Consider the following 27952-nt stretch of genomic DNA (forward strand, 5'->3'; position numbering starts at 1 on the left):
GTGTCTAGAAGGCCAGCATCCTGGAGTCGCCTCTTCACTGTTGACGTTGAGACTGGTGTTTTGCGGGTACTATTTAATGAAGCTGCCAGTTGAGGACTTGTGATGCTTCTGTTTCTCAAACTAGACACGAATATCAAATCAAATGTATTTTTATAGCCCTTCGTACATCAGCTGATATCTCAAAGTGCTGTACAGAAACCCAGCCTAAAACCCCAAACAGCAAGCAATGCAGGTGTAGAAGCACGAATATACTTGTCATCTTGCTCAGTTGTGCACCGGGGCCTCCCACTCCTCTTTCTATTCTGGTTAGACAGTTTGCGCTGTTCTGTGAAGGGAGTAGTACACAGCGTTGTATGATATCTTCAGTTTCTTGGAATTTTCACACATGGAATAGCCTTCATTTCGCAGAACAAGAATAGACAGTTTCAGAAGAAAGTTTTGTTTCTGCCAATTTTGAGCCTGTAATCGAACCCACAAATGCTGATGCTCCAGATACTCAACTGTGCGAACATAATTTCAAAAGGGTGTTCTTATGATCAATTAGCCTTTTAAAATGATTAACTTGGATTAGCTAACACAACGTGCCATTGGAACACAGGAGTGATGGTTGCTGATAATGGGCCTCGGTACGCCTATGTAGATACAACATTTAGAAAATCTGCCGTTTCCAGCTACAATAGTAATTTACAACATTGTCTACACTGTATTTCTGATCAATTTGATGTCATTTTAAAAATGGACAAAAAAAAAGTGCTTTTCTTTCAAAAACAAGGTCATTTAAGTGACCCCAAACTTTTGAACAGTAGTGTATTTAAGAGAAATACCATGGTGCAACTTAGAAATAGCCCAAAAACCCACAACCAATACATTTTCACCCGCGACATTGTTTTTAAAGTAGCCCAAAATGGCAGCAAAACTGCAAACATGGCAACACTGCACTACACACACAGCTGCCTCTGTTCAAGTTTCTTCTTCTTTGGTATCATGGCGTTTGCACATTTTGTTTGTGCATGCCGCCACCTACTGTGTGTTCAATCACGTTACATACACAAAGAAAAGGAAAAAAATTCCACCACCAACTAAACCTATATACCACTATTAAAAATAACCATCCCGTTCCAATACTTTGACTCTACCTGATACTACACCAGGCCCACTTTGTTCAACACACCTTGTAGCCTTACTTTTCTGTAGTAAAACATCTATTTTTCTGCCACCACAACATCTATTTTCTATGATTCACTTTCCATTTCTGCTGTACAGCTGATAACTACGGCAATGAAATCTAAAAAGCCAACCTTACTGAAGCACAAATTCGTATCACTCTGTATTGGCAAAGGCCTACTTCTCACCCTTGACCCATCATCCTCTACTCTCTTAACTGCCTCAGCATGTGACCCCTTCTGATCCTTCTGACAATCTCAACCTGTCTCACACTGGACGCTTCTGATCCCCAGCAATATGGGCACCCCTACAATTGACAGGTTTTTTCTTCCCACAGATACTAAACATTCCTTTGCCCCATGCACTCCTGCACACATCTCGGAATCTCCCTCCTACCCACTGTTGAAAAATGACCATAAGCTTGGCATCTGAAACACCATATTGGGTTCTGCAGCTCTCACTGAATAACTGCCATGTTTTAACATGGCTTTATCAGGTAAAGACTGCTTCAAAAAGGACAATGTCTTCCCAGTTTCACCACCAGGTCTGCGTCTCACCAAACGGCAGGCGTCACAGACACAATGTATTGTCAGTTTCAGTTACTCCACCTCAGTAATCCCTCCTTTCAAAAGGAGCCCTGCTCCAGAGAGCAAAGCAAGTCACAGGTCTTGTGCCTCTGTTCATCTGCCCCGTGCCATCTCTCCTATAAGCCAACCTTTGGGAAGCTTGACCTTCACACAGCCTGTCCGCACGCTCGGAGGTATCCACATGTTCCTAAAGCACACCAATGCCCCTTTTTGTATCACAGTACAATGATAAAACTGGGGGGATAAAAATGCAATTTCAGAATGTGTGTGTGTGTGTGTGTGGGGGGGGGGCAGGGGGGGCATTTTCCCAGTTAAAGTTGCACCCCTGTAGCAGAGGAAGGAGTCTGCTTCTGCTGCAGTGTTCGTAGTAAAATATTACGCGTTGTGGCGATGCTTCACCTATCAGCATATCTGTAACAACTGAAATACCAAACAGATGTCTTTAGCAATATGTTCAAATTCACAATACTGATTTATATAGTCAGTGAAATACACAATGTTTGAGTCACATTGACTAAACTCTTTCTAGCAAATAACAGGATGACTCATCCCAGATGTGTGTGTGAGAGAGAGAGTGCGTGGGCGCGAGCTAATGATAGGCTTTAGATGAGTAGTCTAACACATTCTTGTGGCTCACAGATGACCCCGGGTACAAACCCAGTCTTCCACATGAGGATACAGACATAGTGCCTTCAGAAAGTGTTCATACCCCTTGACTTAATCCACTTTTCTTTTTTTACCTTTTATTTAACGAGGCAAGTCAGTTAAGAACACATTCCTATTTTCAATGACTGCCTAGGAACAGTGGGTTAACTGCCTTGTTCAGGGGCAGAACGACAGATTTTTTACCTTGTCAGCTCGGGGATTCAATCTTGCAACCTTGTTGTTACTAGTCCAACGCTCTAACCACTAGGCTAGCTGCCGCCCCCAGCCTGATTTCAAAATGCATTCCAAAAAAAATGACCCCACCCATCTACACACAATACTCTACAATGACAAGGTGAAAACATGTTTTTAGAAATGTTTTCAAATGTATCAAAAATTAAATACAGAAATAGCTAATTTACATGATTCTTCACACACCTGAGTCAATACTTTATAGAAGCTCCTTTGGCAGCAATGACAGCTGTGAGTCTTCCTGGGTAAGTCTAAGAGCTTTCTAAGAGCTTTCCACACTTGGATTGTGCAACATCTTCCCATTATTATTTTGAAAATGTTTTAAGCTCTGTCAAATTATTTGTCTTGCCATAGATTTAAGTCAAACCTTAACTCGACCAGTCAACAGTCTTCTTGGTAAGCAACTCCAGTGTAGATTTGGCCTTGTTTTAAGTTATTGTCCTGCTGAAAGGTCAAATAATCTCAGTGTCTGGTGGAAAGCAAAATAATGTGTAATACTGACAATGAATTTGAAAAAAACAAACCACCGCCTTGTGATCGGTTTGCCTCTAAGGGTTGTTTGGATAATTGTGTTTCCAAAGTATGTAATGACAGCTTATTGACTCCTGCTCCTAATGATCAACCCACTGTATTTGTCTACTCATTCCCCTATCTCACAGGTGTTCCAAAATGTAGCCTAGATTTGGTGTATTATTTTACTGAAAGAAATTTGCATCGAGAAGTTAGCCTTTAAAATTAAAGGCTATGTGAGAGAGGTTAGACATAGTCAGTGTCCAGATTTCAGTTTCCATTAAACCCATCTGAACAGTAGGCTACAGTTCCCTTCACATGCGATAGGCCTATTTGAAGTCCCCGTTTTGCCACTGTCAAATTTGTATAGCACCTCACAATATCACACATAACATAGCTTGCACTGCTATTATCCTGTCATATTGGAAATACAGTGCATTCGGAAACAATTCAGACGCCTTTACACATTTGGTTACGTTACAGCTTCATTCTAAAATAGATCAAATATATGTTTTCCCCTCACCAATCTACACACAATACAATATCATGACAAAGCTAAAAAATATATTTTTACAAAAATGCACATTTACATAATTATTCAGCCCCTTTAGTCAGTACTTTGTTGAAACACCTTTGGCAGCGATTACAACCTAAAGTCTTCTTGGGTATGATGCTACAAGCGTGTTCTTGGGTACCTTCAATGCCGCAGAAATGTTTTGATACCCTTCCCCAGATCTGTGCCTCGACCCAATCCAGTCTTGGTGCTCTAGAGACAATTCCTTCTACCTCATCGCTTGGTTTTTGCTCTGACGTGTACTGTCAACTGTGGGACATAGACAGGTGTGTGCCTTTCCAAATCATTTCCAATCAATTGAATTGAATACAGGTGGACTCCAAGTTGTAGAAACAGCTCAAGGATGATCAATGGAAACAGGATGCACCTGGGCTCAATTTCAAATCTCGTAGCAAATGGTCCAAATACTTTTGTAAATAAGGTATGTTTTTTTTATATATGGGGTGTTGTGTGTAGATTGATGAGGAAATGTTTTAATTTAATCAATTTTAGAATAAGGCTTTAACGTAACGAAATGAGGAAAAAGTCAATGGGTCTGTCTGTATACATTACAAATGCACTGTACATATTGCACCATACATCATTTCCTGTACATTGTCGCAGTAATGCAGTACGTGTTACATATTGGACATGCATATTGTAACATACACAATTATCTGTACAAAGCAGATTAGTTAGAACAAAATCTAGGTTATAGGAAATGTTGCTGGACTTCTACTATGGTCAAATAACTTAAGGTGGGGTGCCCGGACACTATATGTGTCACGTATACCCCCTCACCGGCGCTCTAGGTCACCAGGCTTCTGATTATTGCGCTCACCTTTCACCATCGTTACGCGCACCAGCGCCTCACTCAACTGGACTTCTTCACCTTCTTGATAACCTTCCCTATAATCTGTCACTCCCATTGGTTCCTTCCCCAGGCCTTATTTACTCTGTTTCCCAGGCCTTATTTACTCTGTTTGTGTTTAATGTCTGTACGCTTTTTGTGTTATCGTTGATGTATTTATTAAATGATTCACTCCCTGTACTTGCTTCCCAATTCCCAGCATACACGTTACAATATGGCACTGTACAGGAAAAACGATTTATTGTTTGTGTCCGTAAAAACAGGGTCCAGTCTGCACTTTTGTACTGTCGCAATAACCCTGCTGAATTACTAATTCAGGACAATATCTTTATTACGAAACAATAAATTAACTATTTTAGACTGGCATACCTGTAAATGACCTACATTATCCTAATGATGAGAATGCTACAGACTTTATACGTTTAAATATGCCAGACTTACGTGCCAAAACGTGCATCAGGTCAAGTGTTTTGCTAGACTAATAAAATATGAGGCAGTAGCCTAGTATGATCATGTTCCTACAGGCTACTATCACCACAATCATCCAATATATTTTCTTCTTTAAATGACGTGGAAACTATGTTGATTCACAACCTGATTCAACCAGGTTATGCCCAGTAAGTTCACTCAGCCCATGAGATGAATAGGATAATGCATATCATTTGAAAATATTGTTTTAATATCGATGATCAATTTCACAAAAGTTATTGATTAATTCACTGATGAATAAAGTTTTTTAAATATTTTTAATTTTAACCAAATTGTATCTTCATTTTTTGAATAAACTTATTATTTGTTTGTAGAATGAGCAGAGATGCTCCTCAGAGTGTAAACTTTGTGGATTTGGAAACTACAAGTGCTCTCAGGTACAATGGACCCCACTTTTACTGTGACAATATACAGGAAATTGTGTACGGTGCAATATATATGTGCAATTTGGAGAAAAAAAACTACTGGATTTAAGCTGATTGACCACTCTTTAAGGGCCGCAAAATGAGCAGTGACGCTCCTCTAGGTGTAAACTGTGGATTTGGGATTTTAGGCCACGCATCTATTCAGAAAGATGCCAAAAGTGGATGATGAAGTGGATTCTAATGGCGGTAGAATCAAGGAGCATTGGAATATTGTCAAAAAGAAAGGAAAACAGAGAAAAGTAGAGTACAGTGATAATGTCACTTCATATCTTGTAGGAGTACGGTTTGTAAATGAGGAGCAGATGATCGAATTACTGATCTTGAGGAATCCATTTGAGATATCCATACTGGAGGACAGAGTGCTGGGTAGAGTGAAGGGTGTTAGGATCAAGAGAGTCGGGCTGGTTTAGATTTGTTTTGCTTCTAAGGATCAGAAGAAACGTGTGTTTCGTCTCACCCGATTTGATAAGTTTGAAGTGTCGTGTGTGTCTCTTAGAAGCAGGGCACTCCTCAGGGGGGGTTATACCTGGAGTCTCATGGGAAGTAGATGTTGAAGAGATGAAAAATATTCCTGGAGTGAAGAGAATCTGTTTGTTTTTTTCTCTCCCTACTCAAATGCAGTTAATAAGGTATATTAACTACAGAGTCAGAGCATTTATCTTAAGACCAATGCAGTGTGATATTTGTAAAGCTTTTGGTCATGTTTCAAGTGTTTGCAGAAGGGAGAAGCCGAGATGTCCAACTTGTGGAAAATATCATATTATGTGTTATGAAAGTGACATGTTGCAATTGTGGTGGGAAAGATGAAGCCACATGTTTCAAATGCCCCACAAGGGTGAAAGAGAATGAGGTGGCCAAAGTCTATCCAGAGCATATCATATGCAGCAGCTGCTAAAAGGATTGAGGGTGTGAATGGTGCACTTGACCAGTCCATGGTGGTGTAGGCCTTCACCAGAAGGATCCTGACATTTTAAAGGTTAGGGTGGACTTTATAGCTATGGTGATAAATGCTCCTGCCAAGGTGGTGAGAAGGTCCAGGTAGATAGATATCATTGTGAGAGCGGATCCTGGGGCTGAAAGACTTCTCTGCGAAGGAGTTACATGGAATATTATCACAAGCCGTAGAGCCTGAGAAGAAGGGAGATATGGAGAATTGAAAGAAGGAAGAGGTTGGAGTTTTGTTTTGTCAATGTACTATTGCTATTTGGGTGGATAAAGTTAGTTTCACTATCACGAAGGGATATTCTTTTTTTTTACCTTGTTTTAGTTTCAAACCGTCCAGTCGGTGGCGGCAATACGCCTTTTGGGGTTGTAGTCCAGCATAAAACCCACAGAACTGTGGATTTGGAAACTAGAAGTGACACAAGGTACTGAAAATGGTGTAGGATGGAATATGCATGTCCAGCATGAAAAAAATCTACTGGATTTAAACTGATTGGCCGCAAAATGCGCAGTGACGGTCCTCTGGGTCTAAACGTTGTGGATTAGGAAACTAGAGATACTGCTGAGTAATAATAATAATACTGGCATCTGTGGTTTGCATCTGTAGGTAGTCAAAGCTAGTCAAAACCAGGACATTTGTGTAAAAGAAACGCATGTACTAACTTGCAAAAGTCACATTTATAATTAAGCATTAAGGCACGAGAGGGTATTGTATATTGGCCATATAACACAAACCCCCGAGGTGCCTAATTGCTATTATAAACTGGTTACCAGCGTAACTAGAGCAGTAAAAAATACATGCACTGTCATACCCATTGTAAAACAGTCTGGATATACCACAGCTGTCAGCATTCAGGGTTCAAACCAGCCAGTTTATAATTACCTATATATGTTGGACTTTGACCCCCGGGGCACAGCCCTTGTATTTAACTTCAGAAGGAATGCCCCTCTCTCACCTACCACCTCTCAACCTGCAGGTCACTGGAGGCTCCAGTGGAATAGGGAAAAGCATTGCTATGGAGTGCTACAGACAAGGAGCATTCATCACACTAGTGGCAAGAGACGAGGTTAGCAGAAATAAAATAAAAAACATCAATGTCCTTGACTCTTTTGCCCTGTTCTTCACCCAGACAGCACATTTATCAAGCCTTCTGTCCTTTTATTTAGAGTAAATTGGTTCAGGTGAAAAAAGAAGTAGAGAAATGTGCGATTAATGATAATCAGGTATGTATTACATAGCTACATGTTTTAGTACAACCTGGAAGAAGAAAGGCAAGGCTCTTTTTTTGAATGCAAGTAAATGATAAAATATTGACCCTAATGATCACATTAGCAACTTCTTACACGAGCACTGACTGTTTTGGTATTCGCATTCCTCTTCCACTCAGGTTGTGCTCTGCATATCAGTTGATGTGTCCAAGGACTACAGACAGGTGGAAAGTGTGATTAAGCAGGTAAATCACAAGTGACAGGCAATCTTCCCTCCAAGTTGTTCGCAGGAGCACAGCTCTCCCGTGACTGCTTCGCAGAGGAAATATCAGCCCCCGCAGAGAGGCACGTGATTGAACTTCACTCAACTTTCTAGGTTTTACCTTTTAGTTAACACTATCAATGTTTCGCTCTACTGTGAGAATTGGGATCGAATCAACGTAATATCAGACACGTTCAATGCAACATACCGAAACAAAACTAACTGTGCAATAGATTTTCTTGTAGGCAGAGCACATTGGAGTAGGATTCTATTGCATTGACAGGCACAACCTATACTCTACCAATCCGGTGCGCCATAACCAGAGATGCACTATCCCAATATGCAAATAGACCATTGCCATATGTGGATCTGTGCCATTCACTTTGAACAGGACTGTGTTCACAGCATGAGTGTTCGCAAGTAGATGCGCTTGTTTTGAGATCAAAGCGAGCGATGCATGTAGCCACGTGTGCACATCTATTCATATTATTTTCTAGTAAGTGAGTTATTAGCCCAGTTATAGCTTATTTTTAGTCAGCAATGGGGGAGTGGTTGCTTCCTACAAGGGCACAAAACGTATGCAGGTAAAGTCAGGTAAAGATGTCAGGTAAATAATTATTTTTCTGTCTAAAAGGGTAGTGTTGTATTTTGAGACATATCTTGAATAAGCTAAGTAGCCAATAGGTAGAGGGTAGAATAATTTGTCTGATTCTCTGTAATAATGGTATGGGAATAATAATGCATTTTATTTTGTAAATTGGTTTCTTGCATCAAACAACACAATGTCCAGTCACCTCCTGGTCTGAAGGACAAGTGGATAAACAGGTTAATGTCAAGCCCTGCATGTTTTTTGTCCAAAAGTCTCATGGAATGTAGGCCTACTTTGAACACCACACATTGGCTGCTACTGTAGGCTGAATGATAAAACAGCTAGTTCCATGTTAAAATGTTATGGGATGCATTTTCTCCATTGTTTTTGATGGTAGTCCACTCTGGTAGTCCTACATTATGATCAAATAGCCACAGTAGCCTACTTGGCCACTGTTATAACTGGAACTTAAAGCGGGTACAGCCTCAGTGTTCACAGTAAATGTGTACCAAAAGTTACACAGAATTTTCACAAGGTTCAAGTTTGAGCTCAGCAGACCTGAAATTTGCTCAGATACAGAAAACAAATTTGAGGGAACATTGGTGATTTGAACTTTTGTATATTACAAATGACAACATCAATGTAATTTTAATCCATTTAGTGTCAAGAGAAGCTTGGTCCGGTGGACATGCTGGTGAACTGTCCTGGGACGTCCTTCTCTGGGAAGTTTGAGGAGGTGGAGGTGGAGCGCTTCAGAGTAAGTAGGTAACTAGTAGGTTGGGGAGGCTACTGTAACTAACCAGGGGAATAGACAGACAGGGCTGGAAGGGTGAACACAGAAACCCAACCCCTACAGTATGTGCTTCAGAAAACATTGATGTTGTGCCAAAACTAACTCTGAATAGGCAATGAGAGAAGATTTTAGATTCCCAGACTGAAGAGTCAATGGGTTTGATGTGTGTCTGAAGGTGGAATCGAGGGTTCAGCTTTTAGTTTAAAGATGCAGTTAGCAAACCATAAGGCAAGATGAGAATGCAGTCTAGGTCTGCAGCAGATTGGATTGCAGTGGAAGAATGAGAGAGCGGTTTAATTCAAGGCCAAAGAGGTGGCAGGTTTCTTCGCTCTCTCACAGTCAAGTGATTGTCCAGATTCAGAGATAATGACCGAAGGGAAATTATATTGTGTGTGTGTGTGTTCACAAGTGTGTGCATGAAGGGATTGTTCCAATACTAAGATAATGACCAAGGGTAAATGTGGCTGTTCACATCCTAATGTACACTGAACAAAAATATAAACGCAACATGTAAAGTATTGGTTTCATGAGCTGAAATAAAAGATACCAGAAATGTTCCATACGCACAAAAAGCTTATTTCTCTCAAAACATTTTGTGCACAAATGTGTTTACATCCCTGTTAGTGAGCATGTCTCCTTTGCCAAGCTAATCCATCCACCTGACAGGTGGGGCATATCAAGAAGCTGATTAAACAGCGTGATCATTACACAGGTGCACCTTGTGCTGGGGATAATAAACGGCCACTCTAAATTGTGCAGTTTTGTCACACAACACAGTGTCTCAAGTTTTCAGAGAGCATGCAATTGGCATGCTGACTGCAGGCATGTTCACCAGAGCTGTTGCCAGACAATTTAATGTTAATTTCTCTACCATAAGCCGCCTCCAACGTAATTTTAGAGAATTTGGCAGTACATCCAACCGGCCTAACAACCACAGACCACATGTAACCACTCCAGCCCAGGACCTCCACATCCGGCTTCTTCACCTGCGAGATCGTTTGAGACCAGCCACCCCGACAGCTGATGAAACAGAAGTATTTCTGTCTGTAATAAAGTCCTTTTGTGGCGAATAACTCTTTTTGATTGGCTGAGCCTGGTTCCCCCGTGGGTGGGCCTATGCCCTCCCCTGTGTAATCCATAGATTAATGACTCATTTGTTTATTTAAATTGACTGATTTCCTTATATGAACTGTGACTCAGTAAAATCGTTGAAATTGTTGCATGTTGCGTTTTATATTTTTGTTCTGTATATTTATTTGGCTTCATTACAATTCCTGGAAGGAGCCTGGCTCCTTCTCATCCTGCCATTCCACTGCTGGTCACATGCCTCGTTAAGGGTCTGAATTCATTAGGCCTCCCTCCAGAGAAATGCTATTACTATGGAAACTGCACAGACATATAACACGTAACATATTGCAGGACTATTTTTGCTCCAGTAGTATGGGTATTGCTCAGTTTTCATTCATAATAATAGTAATACATCATGAATGACTTTTTGTGCTCATTCCCTTGTCTATAACAGAGTCTGATGGAGGTGAACTACCTGGGCAGTGTGTATCGGAGGATGGGACTCATCATGTTTGTCTCCTCCCAGGCTGGCCAGATCGGCCTGTTTGGCTACACTGCCTACTCCCCGTCCAAGTTTGCCCTTGGTGGTCTGGCTGAGTCCCTGCAGATGGAAGTGGGTAGTATTTAGTTCCTCCTCCTACCCAGGTTGGAGGCCAAAAGGCCTCTCTGTGGCTAATTGAATGTACTCTTTCCTCTACTCCTCCATGCAGATGAAGCCAAATAACATTTATGTAACGGTGGCCTACCCCCCCTGACACAGACACATCAGGACTAGCAGAGGAGAATAGGACGAAGGTAAGTCTCCTCATGAAAAAGTGGAAAGTTCTCTTTAGTCTTTTACTCTGACGCCTCGCGTTATATTTTCTCTCTTTGTCCATTCCACAGCCTTTAGAGACCAGACTGATCTCCGAGACGTCTGGGGGGACTCAGCCGGAGCAGGTTGCTAAAACCGTGGTCAAGGATGCTGTGGTAAGAGACTGCGTTCTTAACAACTGTCACCATCACATTTACTCTGCCTTAGGCCAACACAAAAAGCCTTATCAGTACAACCCTTCCAGTCAGGACTATAGAGAGAATGGCTCTCTAGAAGTGTGATGAAGCGTTTTTTCGGACGGCCATGTCTTTGTGACCCCTACAGCAGGGGAACTTCAACATCTCTGTGGGGCCTGACGGCTACATGCTCTCGGCTCTCACCTGTGGAATGTCACCTGTCACCTCCATCTCTGAGGGCCTCCAGCAGGTAACAGCAGTACAGGAATGGTACTGTCACGGTCCCATTACAACGCACCCAGGGTATTACTCTGGGGTCTTTTGGTAAACATGCGTTAACTGATCCTCAACAATCAACTTACCAAAGCAATTTTGTATCTATTACACATCTATTATAATCATAGAGATATAATGAAGTTATATTTTATGATTATAACATAATAATAGATTGTCCCAAAACTGTCTGTTCCTGTCTAACTCTGGTGATCGTGAATAGTGACTAGGGCTCATAATGTTAATGTGACTTCTGTGCAGATCGTGACCATGGGGCTGTTCCGGACCGTCGCTCTGTTCTACCTGGGGAGTTTCGACAGCATTGTGCGTCGCTGTATGATCGAGAGGGAGCAGTCCAAAGCAGCGGACAAGCGGGAGTAACACGCCCACCCCAACCTCCTCCCTCATACACCCCCTCCCCCGCCTCTCCATCCTCCCAGAGTCGTAGCCACTGAAGAACCCAACCGAGCCACCACTCCTCTCCCATCCCCTTCTCCCCTAGAGGGCACAACCCTGGGTAGGCTAAATGGCCAGTCATCTCATCCACCAGTGATAATATCTAAGTAAAGAAGATGGCAGATGTCTTTTCCACTTGACCGATGATGTAACACATACCATCCTTGGCAACCATTTTGTCATTATTCCATTGACATTACTTTTTTTTCCTTCCATGCAGTGAGGTAAGTAAGGGATAACCAGTCTGACAGATTATGTCAGCATGTTGACCTGCAATTCCTTTACCAAGAGTCTGACAAAATACCAACGCAAACAATACTGTATGTCATGCAGACCATTCTGAGTAAGCTAGCTTAATCACCTTAAACTCTATCTTCACCAAATGCGTTCTGTTCCGCCTTCCAAAGTTTTGGCCCCTCCATGTGCTGTCTATGTCGTGTGGTGTTTTGGCCCCTCCATGTGCTGTCTATGTCGTGTGGTGTTTTGGCCCATGCTGTGGATGCATTAACTAAACTTCAAGGTGATTTTAGTCATTTTGGGCTCCCGAGTGGCGCAGTGGTCTATGTCACTGCATGTCAGTGCAAGAGGCGACACTACAGTCCCTGGTTCGCATCCAGGCTGAATCACATCCGGCCGTGATTGGGAGTCCCATAGGGCGGCACACAATTGGCCCAGCGTCGTCCAGGTTTGGTCGGGGTAGACCGTCATTGTAAAAAATTATTTGTTCTTAACTCACTTGCATAGTTAAATAAAGGTTAAATAAAATAAAAACAGTATGAGAGAGGGCATAGCAAGAGGGCAATGCAAAAATCTAATTTGCTTCCCGGAAATAAACATCCAAGGCATTTTCAGGTAGAGAGATTGTATGTGGAAGTACAAAGGAATTTGTGTGTGCTGTGCATGTAGGGGCTTTGTGAAGAAGCCGATGGGAGAGATTTTATTGCAATGTTATTTTACAATGTGTTTGAAGGACTATACACTGACCCAGCCTACTCCAGGGAGAGAGAAAAGTCATTGGACACTGGTGGTGGCTGGGAAAAAAGAGAAACCTCCTCTGTAATGTATTCCTCTTACTTGCCTGTCACTTTCACGCCATCTTATTTGTGTTTTTACCTGAGGTAGAAGCGACAGGTTAAAGGTCAGCATGGGACAGTCATACGATGTAGTAGGAGAACAAATCCACTAACAGCTGATGACCGCTCTTTCCTGTTTTCCTGAGGGGGTTGAGGGTCTTTGTATATGTGATCTGTGTACATATTTTGCCTCCTTAATAAGATTGATGGGGTGGTGTCAGGACCAGGCGTGGGGTGTGACTCGCAGGTTCGAGCAAAGTCCGCTTGGGCCTAGAGAGGGCGCCAGAGCTGTATTTTATATAGAGGCCAAGAGACGAAGAGGGACTGGCAAGCTCATTGAGGAGCTCTGTGTGCTATTGTATTATCTGATTTGACATTTCATACACAGTCACTGTGGACGTCATCCAATGCGTTCCTATCTGATTGTTATTTGCCTCTAAGTATTCACAGATCCCTCCTGAAGTCCTCTAAAGAGGAAAATGCGAGCTCATGCAAGTCTTCCTTCCATCGATCAACTGTGTGGAGAATGTGCTTCACTTTAACACAAACAATACGCTACAAATCAGAAAATATACATCATCTCTTGAAAAGCCACCAATATTTGAATGCCAAGATGTATTAAGAGACCATTTCTGTAAGTACGATGCAACTATTTGAGATGTATTTTGTCTGATGTTGCTTCTCTGTTCTATCCTAGAAATAGTTTGTAATGCAGTCAAGCACGACAATTGTGGGGACCCATTCCAAGCCTTAAGAGAGAACTACAGATGTTAATGCTAAAATAATCCAATTTCATCCACAGAAAAAAAACTTGACTTGAGCCTCTTGTGGTTTACCAGTTAATTTGATATGATTTTTCGATGAAAATGCCAACTGTTTTACCGTGTTTTTTTGTTGTTGTCGTCAATTCCAGTTTAGTTTTTGTACAAAAAGGCCTTACTCAAAACCAAAATGTCGGAAGTGAGAATGCATGATTCAACTCTGAGGTTCTCATTTGACGTTGGTTCAAGGCATACTGTCACTGTCCAGCAAGGTTTCTGTGTCTACCTGTCATTTTATCATCTGTGTGAGTTGTTTTGCTTTTAGCAACACATTAATGTTGTAGTTCATAGACATTTGGTATAATATGTAGTTCATGGGCAAAGCTATTTTGTTTTAACACTTAAGCTATGCAAATTAAGCCTATCCTCACAATATGTTAAAACACTACCACCAAGTTTTAAAATGCTCTAGATTTCCCATTTGTTGGTGTCGTCCAGAGATATTTAAAAGATTATATAGAGTTGATAAGTACAGTCCTACTGAAAATTGTCATGATGCATTCCACTTCTGTTCCCATTATATTGGTTGTGTTTTGTTCTGTTTCGTTTTTGCCAAACGGGTAAGAATTTCACCTTGTGTGCCATTGAAAATAAAAATGTAAGGAGTAGAACAATGTTGCTTTGTCTTATTTTCTTACATAATAAAACAAAATAAATAACTTTGGAAAATGTCATTTTTTCTTATCTTTTTTTCTTTTACAATGTGTCCTGTTTTAGTTCTAGATGGGGTTTTTCCTCCCAATGCCCATCTAGATCTCTGTTTTAGGTTAAAAATAAATGTTTTTCTGCACTCAGTAGGCTACTGAACACAGGCCTCTTTTGAAAGCTTTTAGGCTTTGTTAATGCACTGGTATGGAACCTAACGTATACCATATGTATAAGTATACATAGTGTAATGCACTGACTGTAAGTAGGTCTGCATAAGACTGCTAAATCAAGAGTTCCCAAACCTTTTCACTCAATTCTACACATTCTGTCATGGGGTGCAGAAAACATTTTTGTAGTTTTAAAACTAACTTTGCAATTCTACACATTCTGTCATGGGGTGCAGAAAACATTTTTATAGTTTTAAAACTAACTTTGCAATTCTTCACATTTTGCCATGTCTAATGTGAATTCATGTGATAAAATCTATAGGCTAAAAAACATTAGCTGACATGGGCTTGTTGGGACCTCCCGCCCCAACCACGGACACGCCCCACAGTTTGAGAACCACTTAACTAGATGACTAAATTGTAAAAAATTTATTTGTGTATCTGTGTTTGCTTTGTTTGGATTATGAGCTTACATTATTCCGTTGCTGAGGGTTGCACAGCCTAGATACATACACAACCTATGGTTACAGTTGATCAATCCTGGCTCCTGTGTTTACAGATGTTGAGTGGAGGGGATGTTTTGTACCATTACGGAGCGTTTCAGTTTTGATGTACAGTGTGTGTGTGCAGCCGGGTGGTTATTGGGGGGCTACTGTGTGTACTGTGGGTGGATGTGAGGTTTTACATATTCTGTTTGAGTAGTGGACTTTCATCTTCCATGAGGGGAACAGAACAGCCTGGGCAGCAGGTAGCTAGTATACACAACCGGTCAAAAGTTTTAGAACACCTATTCATTCAAGGGTTTTTCTTTATTTTCACTATTTTCTACATTGTAGAATAATAGTGAAGACATTAAAACAATTAAATAACACATGGAATCATGTAGTAACCAAAAAAGTGTTAAACAAATCTAAATATATTTCATATTTGAGATTCTTCAAATAGCTACCCTTTGCGTTGATGACAGTTTGGCACAATCTTAGCATTCTCTCAACCACTCTCTTCACCTGGAATGCTTTTCCAACAGTCTTGAAGGAGTTCCCACATATGCTGAGCACTTGTTGGCTGCTTTTCCTTTACTCTGCGGTCCGACTCATCCCAGATCATCTCAGTTTGGTTGAGGTTGGGGGATTGTGGAGGCCAGGTCATCTGATGCAGCACTCCATCACTCTTCTTTTTGGTAAAATAGCCCTTACACAGCAGCATGGAGGTGTGTTGGGTCATTGTCATAGTGAAAAACAAATGATAGTCCCACTAAAACCAAACCAGATGGGATGGCGTATAGCTACAGAATGCTGTGGCAGCCATGCTGGAAAGCACCCCCACACCATAACACCTCCTCCATGCTTTACTGTGGGAAAAACACATGCGGAGATCATCCGTTAACCCGCACCGCGTCTCACAAAGACACAGCGGTTGGAACCAAAAATCAACCATTTGGACTCCAGACCTAAGGACAGATTTCCACGGGTCTAATGTCCATTGCTCGTGTTCCTTGGCCCAAGCAAAACTCTTCTTATTATTGGTGTCTGTTAGTAGGGGTTTCTTTGCAGATATTCGACCATGAAGGCCTGATTCACGCTGTCTCCTCTGAACAGTTGATGTTGAGATGTGTCTGTTACTGGAACTCTGTGAAGCATTTATTTGGGCTGCCATTTCTGAGGCTGGTAACTCTAATGAACTTATCCTCTGCAGCAGAGGTAACTCTGGGTCTTCCATTCCTGTGGTGGTCCTTGTCATGACGTTGGCCTGGGGGTAGGTTTATGACAGTCATAAATACCTCTTCCCCCCTTTTTCCTCTCTCTACCCTACTGATGTTACATTTGCAAACCCCTTGGTTAACATAGAGATTCTGGGAACATCAGAAGGTTGGGGGAAAATAACTGTATTCTGTTAATCCGACCAATTGAACGTATGCAGTGGTACTTAATGAATATGATGTCAGTTCATTCCCATCAATGATAAGATGACATAAACTCTACAGTGGAAAGTCTACACATCAGAGTTATCGGATTCACATGGAATTGTTGTTCAATTTAAATGTTTGAATATTACATTATTCGTGATGGGATGACGTGATTTTAGCTTCTACAATGTGAGATTTGGGTTTTCATAAGGTTAGGGCTCTGCTCAATCAGTGGCCCGCCCCTGTGAAGGGACATGGGCTATAAAACTTTTCAAACAAGCACTCCTCTCCCTTCCTATATAAAGCCTTGACGACAATGTATCCTCCTCTTCCGAGGATGTGAGGATGACGGTCTAATGTCAGAATGGTTCAGAATACAGAATGAAGCCAACATCAGCATGAGCTTTGGTTGCGAATGGTATGAACTTTGAACTCTTCTTCACTTCAGAAGTGATACCTCCTAGCCGTTGAGTTAGCAGCTGCAAACGCAGGTTACGAAGGAACAGTCTACCACTTAACGACGTTACTACAACGTATCCAATTGACCACCAGAGACCACCAAGGACAAAGGACTCGGTTGGGCAACACGGCCTTCCATCTACCACCAACCTACTGAAGCGCAGCTCAGAGTAAATATTTATTGCATTTTCCTTTTCCAAATGGGCGGTAATTTAGAATGCATAAGATACTGTATTTACGATAGCACAGCTTCGCCCCGTGTCCCTCAGTCTTCCCGCTCTTTCACCCAAACCCAGCCCCTTTGTCACGTTCTGACCTTAGTTCTTCTGTTATGTCTTTGTTTTAGTATGGTCAGGGCGTGAGTTGGGTGGGTTGTCTATGTTAGTTTTTGTATGATTTGCTATATCTGTGTTTGGCCTGGTATGGTTCTCAATCAGAGGCAGCTGTCAATCGTTGACCCTGATTGAGAACCATATTTAGGGAGTCTGTTTTCTTTTGAGTTTGGTGGGTGATAGCTTTCTGTTGTGTGTCTGCACCAGCCAGAACTGTTTTTGGTTGTTTCTCTTTGTTTTTTCCGTGTTAATTTAATAAATATGGACACATACCACGCTGCACCTTGGTCCTCACCTTCTTCCACCGACAACGGCCGTTACACCCTTTTCTTTGGTGTAAACAGCTGTCATATCTGTTCTGCCCGCTAGGGACATTTTCCTTTATGATGTAATTTGTAATCAAGTTATGATTAATTATGTGTATGTGTAATTCTGTGTGATTAGTTAGGTATTTAGCAAATAAATATTTAAACCCAATTTTGTATTGCTGATTCAACTTGTTAGCCAGGGTTTGTGCAGTTAACCAAGAATTTACAACTTTCAGATGAGACTGAATTAAGGTGAGGATTAATATTGACTGCTATTGATGTAAAATATTACCAGGTCTTTAAGAGTTTATTCGGAAGATAACAGCTCTGTAAATATTATTTTGTGGTGCCCCGACTCTCTAGTTAATTACATTTACATGATTAGCTCAATCAGGTAATATTAATTACGGAGAAATTATTTTATAGAATAGCATGTCATATCACTTAATCCGGCATAGCCAAAGACACAACGCTCTAATGAACTTATCCTCTGCAGCAGAGGTAACTCTGGGCCTTCCTTTCCTGTGGAGGTCCTCATGAGAGCCAGTTATATCATAGCGCTTGATGGTTTTCGCGACTGCACTTGAAGAAGCGTTCAAAGTTCTTGACATTTTCCATATTGACTGACCTTCATATCTTAAAGTAATGACGGACTGGCATTTCTCTTTGCCATAACAGGGACTTGGTTTTTTACCAGATAGTGCTATCTTCTGTATACCCCCTTACCTTGTCACAACACAACTGATTGGATCAAATGCATTAAGGAGGAAAGAAATTGCACAAATGAACTTTTAAGAAGGCACACCTGTTAACTGAAATGCATTCCAGGTGAAGCTGATTGAGAGAATGCCAAGGTGTGCAAAGCTGTCATCACTAATATAAAATGTATTTTGATTTGTTTATCACGTTTTGGTTACTACATGATTCCATGTGTTATTTCATAGTTTTGATGTCTTCACTATTATTCTACAATGTAGAAAATAGTAAAAGTACAGAAAAACTCTTGAATGAGTACTGTAGGTGTTCTAAAACGTTTGACCGGTAGTGTAGCTCCCTCAGATCATCAGGAAGACTGCATGAGGATTTAGGAGCTGTGTTGCCCTGTCAGGGAATGTATAGATAGATATAGACAGAGATTGAGCGAGAGATACACAGACACACTGGAAGAAAGAGCAAAACACAGAACATCCAAATGATTGCGTTTCAGTCTGATATGAATGTCCATAACCACACCTCTAGAGCTATGAAGTAACGTTTTACAGATCATTTTTTATGCCAGAAATACACTGAGTGTACAACATGTTGGAATCACATTTGGCAGCGATTACAGCTTCTATTTCTGGGTAAGTCTCTAAGAGCTTTGCACACCTGGATTATACAATATTTGCACATTATTCTTTAAAAAATTATCCAAGTGTTCACAGCATTGCTGGGGCTGGGTGATAACATACAAACACAGAGCAAAGAACTGAGGAAAACTAAGGGTTTAAATACAATCAAGGGAAAAGAGGCACAGGTGCAAATAATAACTGGAAACAACGGAAAACAAAAGGGTCAAAAAGCACAATGGGGGCATCTAGTGACCAAAACCGGAACAACCCTGGCCAAATCCTGACACAAGGTCTGTCAAATTGGTTGTTGATTACTAGACAACCATTTTCAAGCAGATTTAAGTGAAAACTGTAACTCAGCCACTCAGGAACATTAACTGTCTTCTTGGTAACCAACTCCAGTGTAGATTTGGCCTTGTGTTTTAGGTTATTTTCCTGCTGAAAGGTGAATTAATCTTTCTGTGTCTGGTGGAGAGTAGACTGAACCAGGTTTTCCTCTAGGATTTTGCCTGTGCTTAGCTCTATTCCATTTTATAATTAAAAAAACTCCCTAATCCTTGCTGTTGACAAGCATACCCATAGCAGGATTCAGGCACCACCATGCTTGAAAATATGAAGAGTGGTTGGAATTGCCACAAAGTTAAGGCTTTGAATTCAGAATTTCTTTGCCACATTTCTTGCAGTTTTACTTTAGTGCCTTATTACAAACAGGATGCATGTTTTGGAATATTTTGATTCTGTACATGCTTCCTTCTTTTCACTCTGTCATTTAGGTTAGTATTGTGCAATAACTACAATGTTGTTGATCCATCCTCAGTTTTCTCTTATCACAGCCATTAAACTCTGTAACTGTTTTAAAGTCACTAATGGACTCATGGTGAAATCTCTGAATGATTTCCTTCCCCTCCGGCAACTGAGTTGTATCAGTTGACCATGTATCTTTGTGGTGACTGGGTATATTGATACACAATCCAAAGTGTAATTAATAACTTCACCATGCTCAAAGGGATATTCAAAATCTACTTCTATTTTTTTTTACTCATCTACCAATAGGTGCCCTTCTTTGCAAGGCATTGGAAACCCTCCCTGGTCTTTGTGGTTGAATCTGTGTTTGAAATTCACTGCTCGACTGAGGGACCTTACAGATAATTGTATGTGTGGGGTACAGAGATGAGGTAGTTATTCAAAAAACATGATAAACATTATTATTGCCCACAGAGTGAGTCCATGTAACTTATTATGTGACTTGTTTAGCACATTTGTATTCCTGAACCTATTTAAGCTTGCCATAACAAAGGGGTTCAGTACTTTTGTATTTGTTTTTGTATTTATTATGTTAAGGCCGATATACAATTTTCAAAACATTACAATACATTCATAACACATTTCACAACACACTAAGTGGGTGCCCTCAGGTCCATACTCCTCTAACACATATCTATAACACATCTGTTTTTTTTAACTGATTATACTGCTTGCATAAATTACCTGATGTGGAATAGAGTTCCATCTAGTCATGGCCCATGTAGTGCTGTGCGCCTCCCATAATCTGTTCCTGACTTGGGGACTGTGAAGAGACCTCCGGTGGCATATCTTGTGGGGTATGTATGGGTGTCTGAGCTGTGTGTTTGACAGACAGCTCGGTGCTTTCAACATGTCCACTTTGAGCCAGGAGAGATTGACATGCATATTATTAATGTTTGCTCGCTGTGTACATCCAAGGGCCAGCCGTGCTGCAGTGTTCTGAGCCAATTGCAATTTTCCGAAGTCCCTATTTGTGGCACCTGACCACATGAATGAACCCATGAGTCCATGCAGCGTTTTATTATGGACAGACTTCTCACCATCTTAGCTACTGTTGTATCAATACATTTTGACCATAATCCAGGGTTACTCCAAGCAGTTTAGTCACCACAATTTGGTCAATTTACACATGATTTATTACATGATTTAGTTGAGGTTTAGGGTTTAGTGAATGATTTGTCCCAAATACAATGCTTTTAGTTTTTGAAATATTTAGGACTAACTTATTCCTTGCCACCCATTCTGAAACTAACTGCACATCTTTGTTAAGTGTTGCAGTCATTTCAGTCGCTGTAGTAGCTGACGTGTATAGTGTTGAGTCATCCGCATACATAGACACACTGGCTTTACTCAAAGCCAGTGGCATTTTGTTAGTGAAGATTGAAAAAAGTAATGAGCCAAGACAGCTGCCCTGGGGAATTCCTGATTGTACCGTGATTATGTTGGAGAGGCTTTCAATAAAGAACACCCTCTGTGTTCTGATAGACAGGTAACTCTTTATCCACAATATAGTAGGGGGTGTAAATCTATAACACTATTTTTTTTCCAGCAGCAGACTATGATCGATAATGTCAAAAGCTGAAGTGTAACAAAACAGCCCCTACAATCATTTCATCATCAATTTGTCTCAGCCAATCATCAGACATTTGTGTTAGTGCTGTGCTTGTTGAATGTCCTTCCCTATATGTGTGTTGAAAGTCTGTTGTCAATTTGTTTACTATAAAATAGCATTCAATCTTATCAAACACAGTTAAAAAAAAACAGTTCTATGGGTTGGTAACAGGCTTTTGCTTCCCTCCAGCCCTGAGGGCACACACTGTCTTGTAAGCTTAAATTGAAGATATGGCAAATAGGAGCGGCAACATCGTCCGCTATTATCCTCAGTAAGTTGCCATCCAAGTTGTCAGACCCGGTGCATTGTCATTGTTGATAGACAACAAAACTTTTTTTACTTCTTCCACACTCACTTTATGGAATTCAAAATTATAATTATTGTCTTTCATAATTTGGTCAGATATACTTGGATGTGTAGTGTCAGCGTTTGTTGCTGGAATGTCATGCCTAAATGTGCTAATCTTGCGGTTGGCAATATCATTCTTTATGTAATTTACCTTTGTTTCATAGTGTAGTTTCTTCTTCTTTTTAGTCACATGATTTCTCAATTTGCAGTACGTTTGTCAATTGGTTGTGCAGTTAGACTTATTTGCCATTCCTTTTGCCTTTACAATATTTCAATTCCTCATCAATCCACAGGGATTTGACAGTTTTTACAGTCATTTTCTTAATGGGTGCATGCTTATTAGTAATTAGGATAAGCAATTACATCTGTCAAGTGCAACGTCTGTTTGCTCCTCATTACACACCACGGACCAACAAATAGTCTTTACATCAACAACATAGGAATCACTACAAAACCTCTTGTATGATCTCCAAAGGCCCAGCCTTTGGAACTTTGGTTTTACTTGATATAGCTACTATATTGTGATTACTACATCCAATGGATCTGGACACTGTTGATGATTTCATTCCATACTTATTGACTCAAGATATTTCAGCTTTTCATTTTTAATTAATTTGTCTAAAATTAATTAAAACATAATTCCACATTGACATTATGGGGTATTGTGTGTAGGCCAGTGACACTAAATCTAAATTTAATCAGGCTTTTAAACTTCAATTTTAAACTTGAAAATTTGGAAAAAGTCAGGGGGTGTGAATACTTTCTGAAGTGACTGTATGTGTTCCAGAGTAAAGAGTAGAGAGTGTTCCAGTAAAGAGACCCACATAGTTTCTGTAATGAAGTACTGGCAGTGTCTGCTATGGCAGGTGGGAAAGTGCAAGTTACCTGAAAAATATCTAATCTCTCAATGTTCTAATGTCTCAATGTCCATCTCAAAGTGCACCAAATTAATGCATTTAGCTCTTGAAATTCCTTATTTTTTTATCAGGGTAGGATGCCCCCGGACCCCCCTACTGGCTTTGGGCTAAGCCCCTAATGTCTTCAAATCCTAGAAACGCCCCTGACACAAGAAATACCTCACCAGCAAAGCAGCAAAGAGTGTACAACAGGCAGCAATTGTGGCATACATTCCTCACTCAAAACGTCTCTCTGTATGCGTAAAACGCCGCTGGAATAGTTTTCGGTATCATATTCTGGATGCATGCGACGTTGACCTTCATATGTAGATTTTCGGTCATGTATTTGTAGTGTACATTATGTGCATATGGAGAATATTTTTTATCTCTTCCGTATTTCTGGCTGTCTAGATTTGGAGTCTACAGAGAAGGGAACTGTCGCCACTTTTTGACCAACGCTTCGAATATTTTATTTTGAGAGCACAATTGGGAACATTTGGAAATTCTGACGTGGTTTATATTTGGACTTTTCACGGTTTCAGCCTAGTTGGGTGAAGGGGCCGTTTTTCAATCCACGAATATCGCTCCCTTTCCAGTGTTTCGTTTTGCACCGTTCAATTGTAGGCGGCTATCCTAAAAACTTGGAACAGAACATTTTCTCAGAAATACACTTTTCGTTTGATCTGGTGTATTGTGCGATGCAGTGCATATATACAATTATGATGTATTATTCTTAAAAACGAGGATTTTGGAGGTCATCAGTGGCAATCATAATGGCAAACGACGACAACCGCTTTATAGTGGAAAAGTACATTTGTCACAAACTCTTGAAACGAGGATATGCGTGGGATTTCGAGGATGCAGAGGAGGAGGAAGGTGCTGCTAATAATGGGTCGATGATTTCTCCTCGGCCGGGTTTGGCACGGCGGTGCCACGGGGCCAATAACGCCGGACCGGGCAGCGTCCCTCGTCTTTCCAAATGGCTCTCCCAACCGGACCCGCATGCAGCTATTCACAGAGTTTTGCGTGAGGCCGGGGACGAACTCGAAAGACTGTACCAGCCCGACTTCGCAGAGATGTCACACCAGCTGTATCTTACATCCTCCACGGCTGAGAGGAGATTTAGAGAGGTGATAGACGAGCTGTTCAGGGATGGGGTTAACTGGGGACGGATTATCGCCTTCTTCGAGTTCGGGGGCACAATATGCGTGGAATGCGTGAACAAGGAGATGACGTCGCAGGTGGATCACATCGCGGTGTGGATGACAGAGTATCTAAATGGACCACTGCTCAACTGGATTCAGGAGAACGGGGGATGGGTATGTGTAATCTACTGCTTTAGTTTACATTAGCCTACGCATGATGCGGAGGGAACGTCTGGATATGAACGACATAATTTACTAGTCTTCCCGATTTGATGTTCTGGCTGTTTGTCTAGCACGTCTGGCCAATGAAATATTACCGTCGCTGTCACACCTCCCTACGCTCAAACCCGCCTCCGTCGACTGTAGCCATCAGTGGCAGATGCCCTGTAGTTCCAGGGTGGGGGATATATTCCTGGGTGGGGGGTAAAACCAAACGTTTCACTGCACGTAACCGGTGTATGTGACAACAAAACATATTAAATGTTATTTTGTTTATTTTGTCCTATAGCCCATGCCTGTTATACTGCTGTTATTCACTATACTGCTTTCACACATAGATGTCTGTGACAGGCTATCAGCATAGAGCAGTCTGTACTGCTCTCTGAGGCACTAGTAGGATAGGATCATTATATCTGTGTAGTTCCACATCCATGGCAGGGCAGAGCAGGACAGACACACGTCAGGGGAAAGGGTGACATCAAGTTAATAGTGTAGGCTACCAGCCCCGGGCGAGACAGGACAAGAGATGAGGACCACTTATCAGAGATCTACATGACCAAAAAACTATGAGATCCCCATGCTAAATCTATACTGTACACACGCACTCACACATTTTGGATACTTGATTTGGATCCACAGTCACACACGAACACACACACACACACACACACACACACACACACACACACACGCACACACACACAATGCATTTACCACCAAATATCTGAGTATGCACATCCACCACTACCAGCCACACAACATCCTCTGTTCTGTTTTTCTTTTGTTACTACTATTTCCCCTCTGAAGATGAACAATGTGGCCACCCCTTTTACGACTGCTGTCCTCTACAGCTCTACATTTATAAGGCCAAACCGCCAAAAATGTGTCCCTAATTGGCAGAAGTGCTATTAATGATAAAATAACATGCGTTTGCACCGTTTCAGCTATCTAGCCAGGAAGCAAGGTGGTAGATGGGGGTGGGTATGGGAGGGGTGAAGGCTAATCAATGATTTATGTGGAGCATTTCATCTCTAAAGGATGGAGCGTTTAACATTCCCCTTGAGTCTCCTCTGCCCCTGAAGGTGTCAGGTTGTGCCACATATCAAAGGGAAGCACAGAGAGGAGAGAGGGGCCCCCAGGAGTACAGAGCCACAGACTAGAGCCAGGTTGTATGTTTAACATGTAACGTGCACCCTCCAGTGCATTTCGGTTCAGTTGGAGTCCTTTGGTCATGGGATGGTGGATCGGGCTGTGGCTGCCATGTCTGTCTGTGTGTGAGAGGTCTCTGGAGCCTGATACCCGACATCCCAGTCTAACTATGTACTTTTGTATGTAGGTCAGCATAAACAGTAATGTTTCAAGACTGAGGTTGAGACGACGGGGTTTCATGTGCCATATCCATGGGAACTGAAGGGAATCTTTTAATCCAATGGATAATTCAGGATTATGGGAAAGTACATGTAAACAATTTTCTGGGTCATTTTGCCAGGGCCTTGTGATCAGTGGCGAAAATTGCACATCCAAAAAACGTGGTCTCTGATGTGACGTCAGAGGCTATAGAGAAGTGAGTGAGCTTCACGTCATGCCAGAAAAATGACACATAAATTCTGTAAATGTAATATAAATACAAATACGGTTCATGCTAAATTAAGAATGTTGCAGAGATCCAACTGACAATGCAAACAGACACTATCATAATAGTTTTACTTTTCAAGGGGCAAAATTCCCTGATGTTTATAATTCAGCTCATATTATGTGGTGTTCTCAGACATCTTAGGCACAGTGCGTTCGGAATGTATTCAGACCCTTTGACTTTTTCAACATTGTGTTACGATAATGCCTTATTCAAAAATGGATGAAATAAACATTTTCCTCATCAATCTACACACAATACCCCATAATAGCAGAGTGAAAACAGATTTTTAGAAATGTTTGCTAATGTAAAAAAACAAAAAGAGAAATACCTTATTTACATCAGTATTCAAACCCTTTGCTATGAGACTCGAAATTGAGCTCAGGTGCATCCTGTTTCTATTGATCATCCTTGAGATGTTTCTACAACTTGATTGGAGTCCACCTGTGGTAAATTCAATTGATTGGAGATGATATGGAAAGGCACACACCTGTCTATATAAGGACCCACAGTTGACAGTGCATGTCAGAGCAAAAACCAAGCCACGTGGTCAAAGGAATTGTCCGTAGAGCTCCGAGACAGGATTGCGTCGAGGCACAGGGGAAAGGTACCAAAAAATGTCTGCAGCATTGAAGGTCCCCAAGAACATAGTGGCCTCCATCATTCTTAAATAGAAGAAGTTTGGAAACACCAACACTCTTCCTAGAGCTGGCAGCCCGGCCAAATTGAGCAATTGGGGAGAAGGGCCTTGGTCAGAGAGGTAACACAGAACCCATTGGTCACTCTGACAGGGATTCCAGAAGGACAACCATCTCTGCAGCACTCCACCAATCAGGCCTTTATGGTAGATTAGCCAGACGGAACCACACCTCAGTAAAAGGCACATGACAGCCCGCTTGGAGTTTTCCAAAGGGCAACTAAAGGACTCTCAGGTCTGATGAATCCAAGATTGAACTCTTTAGCTTGAATGCCAAGCATCACGTCTGGAGGAAACCTGGCACCAACCCTACGGTGATGTATGGTGGTGGCGACATCATGCTGTGGTGATGCTTTTCAGTGGAAGGGACTGGGAGACTAGTCAGGATCTAGAGAAAGATGAACGGAGCAAAGTACAGTGAGATCCTTAATGAAAACCTGCTCTAGAGTGCTCAGGACCTCAGACTGGGGCGAAGGTTCATCTTCCAACAGGACAGTAGGCCTATACGATCCTAAAATATTTGGTGTTATTACCCTTTTACATTTAAAAAATATATCTCAATATAAAAAATGTAAAGGATTATTATTGTTCCGATACACACCATCAAATGGATTAGGTATTGTCAACATGGTTGTTGTCTCTATTAGTGTGTGGCAGGCTGGTTAACACTGGGATAAACTGATTAAAGTTAATGGTAGAACTAACACAATAACTGGCTTATGGAAGCACTTAGTGGTGTAAAGTACATAAGTAAAAATACTTTATAGTACTACTTAAGTCGTTTTTGGGGGGTATCTTGTTTTACTATTTATAATTTTGACAACTTTTACTTTTACTTCACTACATTTGTTAAGAAAATACTGTACTTTTTACTCTATACATTTTCCCTGACTTGTTACATTTCAATGCTTAGCAGAACAGGAAAATGGTCCAATACACGCACTCATCAACAGAACATCCCTGGTCATCCCTACGGCCTCTGATCTGGCGGACTCACTAAACACACATGCTTCGTTTGTAAATTATGTCTGAATGTTGGAGTGCCCCTGGCTATCCATAAATTTAAAAAAATAAGAAAATGGTGCCATCTTAGTAAAGGAATTTGAAATGATTTATACTTTTTTACTTTTGATACTTAATGTCATGATTTCCGCCGAAGTCAGTCCCTCTCCTCGTTCGTTCGGCGATCGACGTCACTGGCCTTCTAGCCATCGCCGATCCACCTTTCATTTTCCATTTGTTTTGTCTTTGTCCTACACACCTGGTTTCAATTCCCCAATTACCTGTTCATTATTTAACCCTCTGTTTCCCCATGTATGTTTGTGAGTGATTGTTTGTTGTATTGTGGTCCGTACAGTGGGCTTGGTAATTCTCTTGTATTTTGATGACTTTGAGTAAAGTTACTTTCATTTACTCATCTCTGCTGTCCTGCGCCTGACTCCTCTGCACTAGCTACACACAGACTTTTCTTACTT

The 27952-nt window shown here is 41.2% G+C and overlaps 1 protein-coding gene and 1 pseudogene across 3 annotated transcripts in view; both read left to right on the forward strand.

Moving 5' to 3' along the window:
• Positions 1 to 7020: 7020 nt before the first annotated feature.
• LOC110508651 (3-dehydrosphinganine reductase-like) lies at positions 7021 to 14583 on the forward strand (annotated as a pseudogene). The gene is made up of 9 exons (XR_016492858.1): positions 7021 to 7505; positions 7606 to 7662; positions 7827 to 7892; positions 9160 to 9255; positions 10814 to 10972; positions 11070 to 11154; positions 11245 to 11328; positions 11498 to 11599; positions 11884 to 14583. The product of XR_016492858.1 is annotated as a 3-dehydrosphinganine reductase-like (transcript).
• An 8338-nt stretch (positions 14584 to 22921) lies between these two features.
• LOC110508652 (apoptosis regulator Bcl-2) overlaps positions 22922 to 27952 on the forward strand; it is a 58199-nt gene continuing 53168 nt past the window's right edge. Inside the window, exon 1 of one of the 2 annotated variants that reach the window (XM_036966199.2) lies at positions 22922 to 24102. In XM_036966199.2, coding sequence (XP_036822094.1) covers positions 23557 to 24102 — 546 coding nt within the window. In that variant the 5' untranslated portion in view covers positions 22922 to 23556. The remainder of the gene's footprint in view (positions 24103 to 27952) is intronic. The other variant, XM_090225560.1, reaches the window with a different exon arrangement.

Source organism: Oncorhynchus mykiss, chromosome 28 (assembly GCF_057628025.1).
Source record: "Oncorhynchus mykiss isolate SJ-2025 chromosome 28, ASM5762802v1, whole genome shotgun sequence".
Taxonomy (NCBI): Eukaryota; Metazoa; Chordata; class Actinopteri; order Salmoniformes; family Salmonidae; genus Oncorhynchus; species Oncorhynchus mykiss.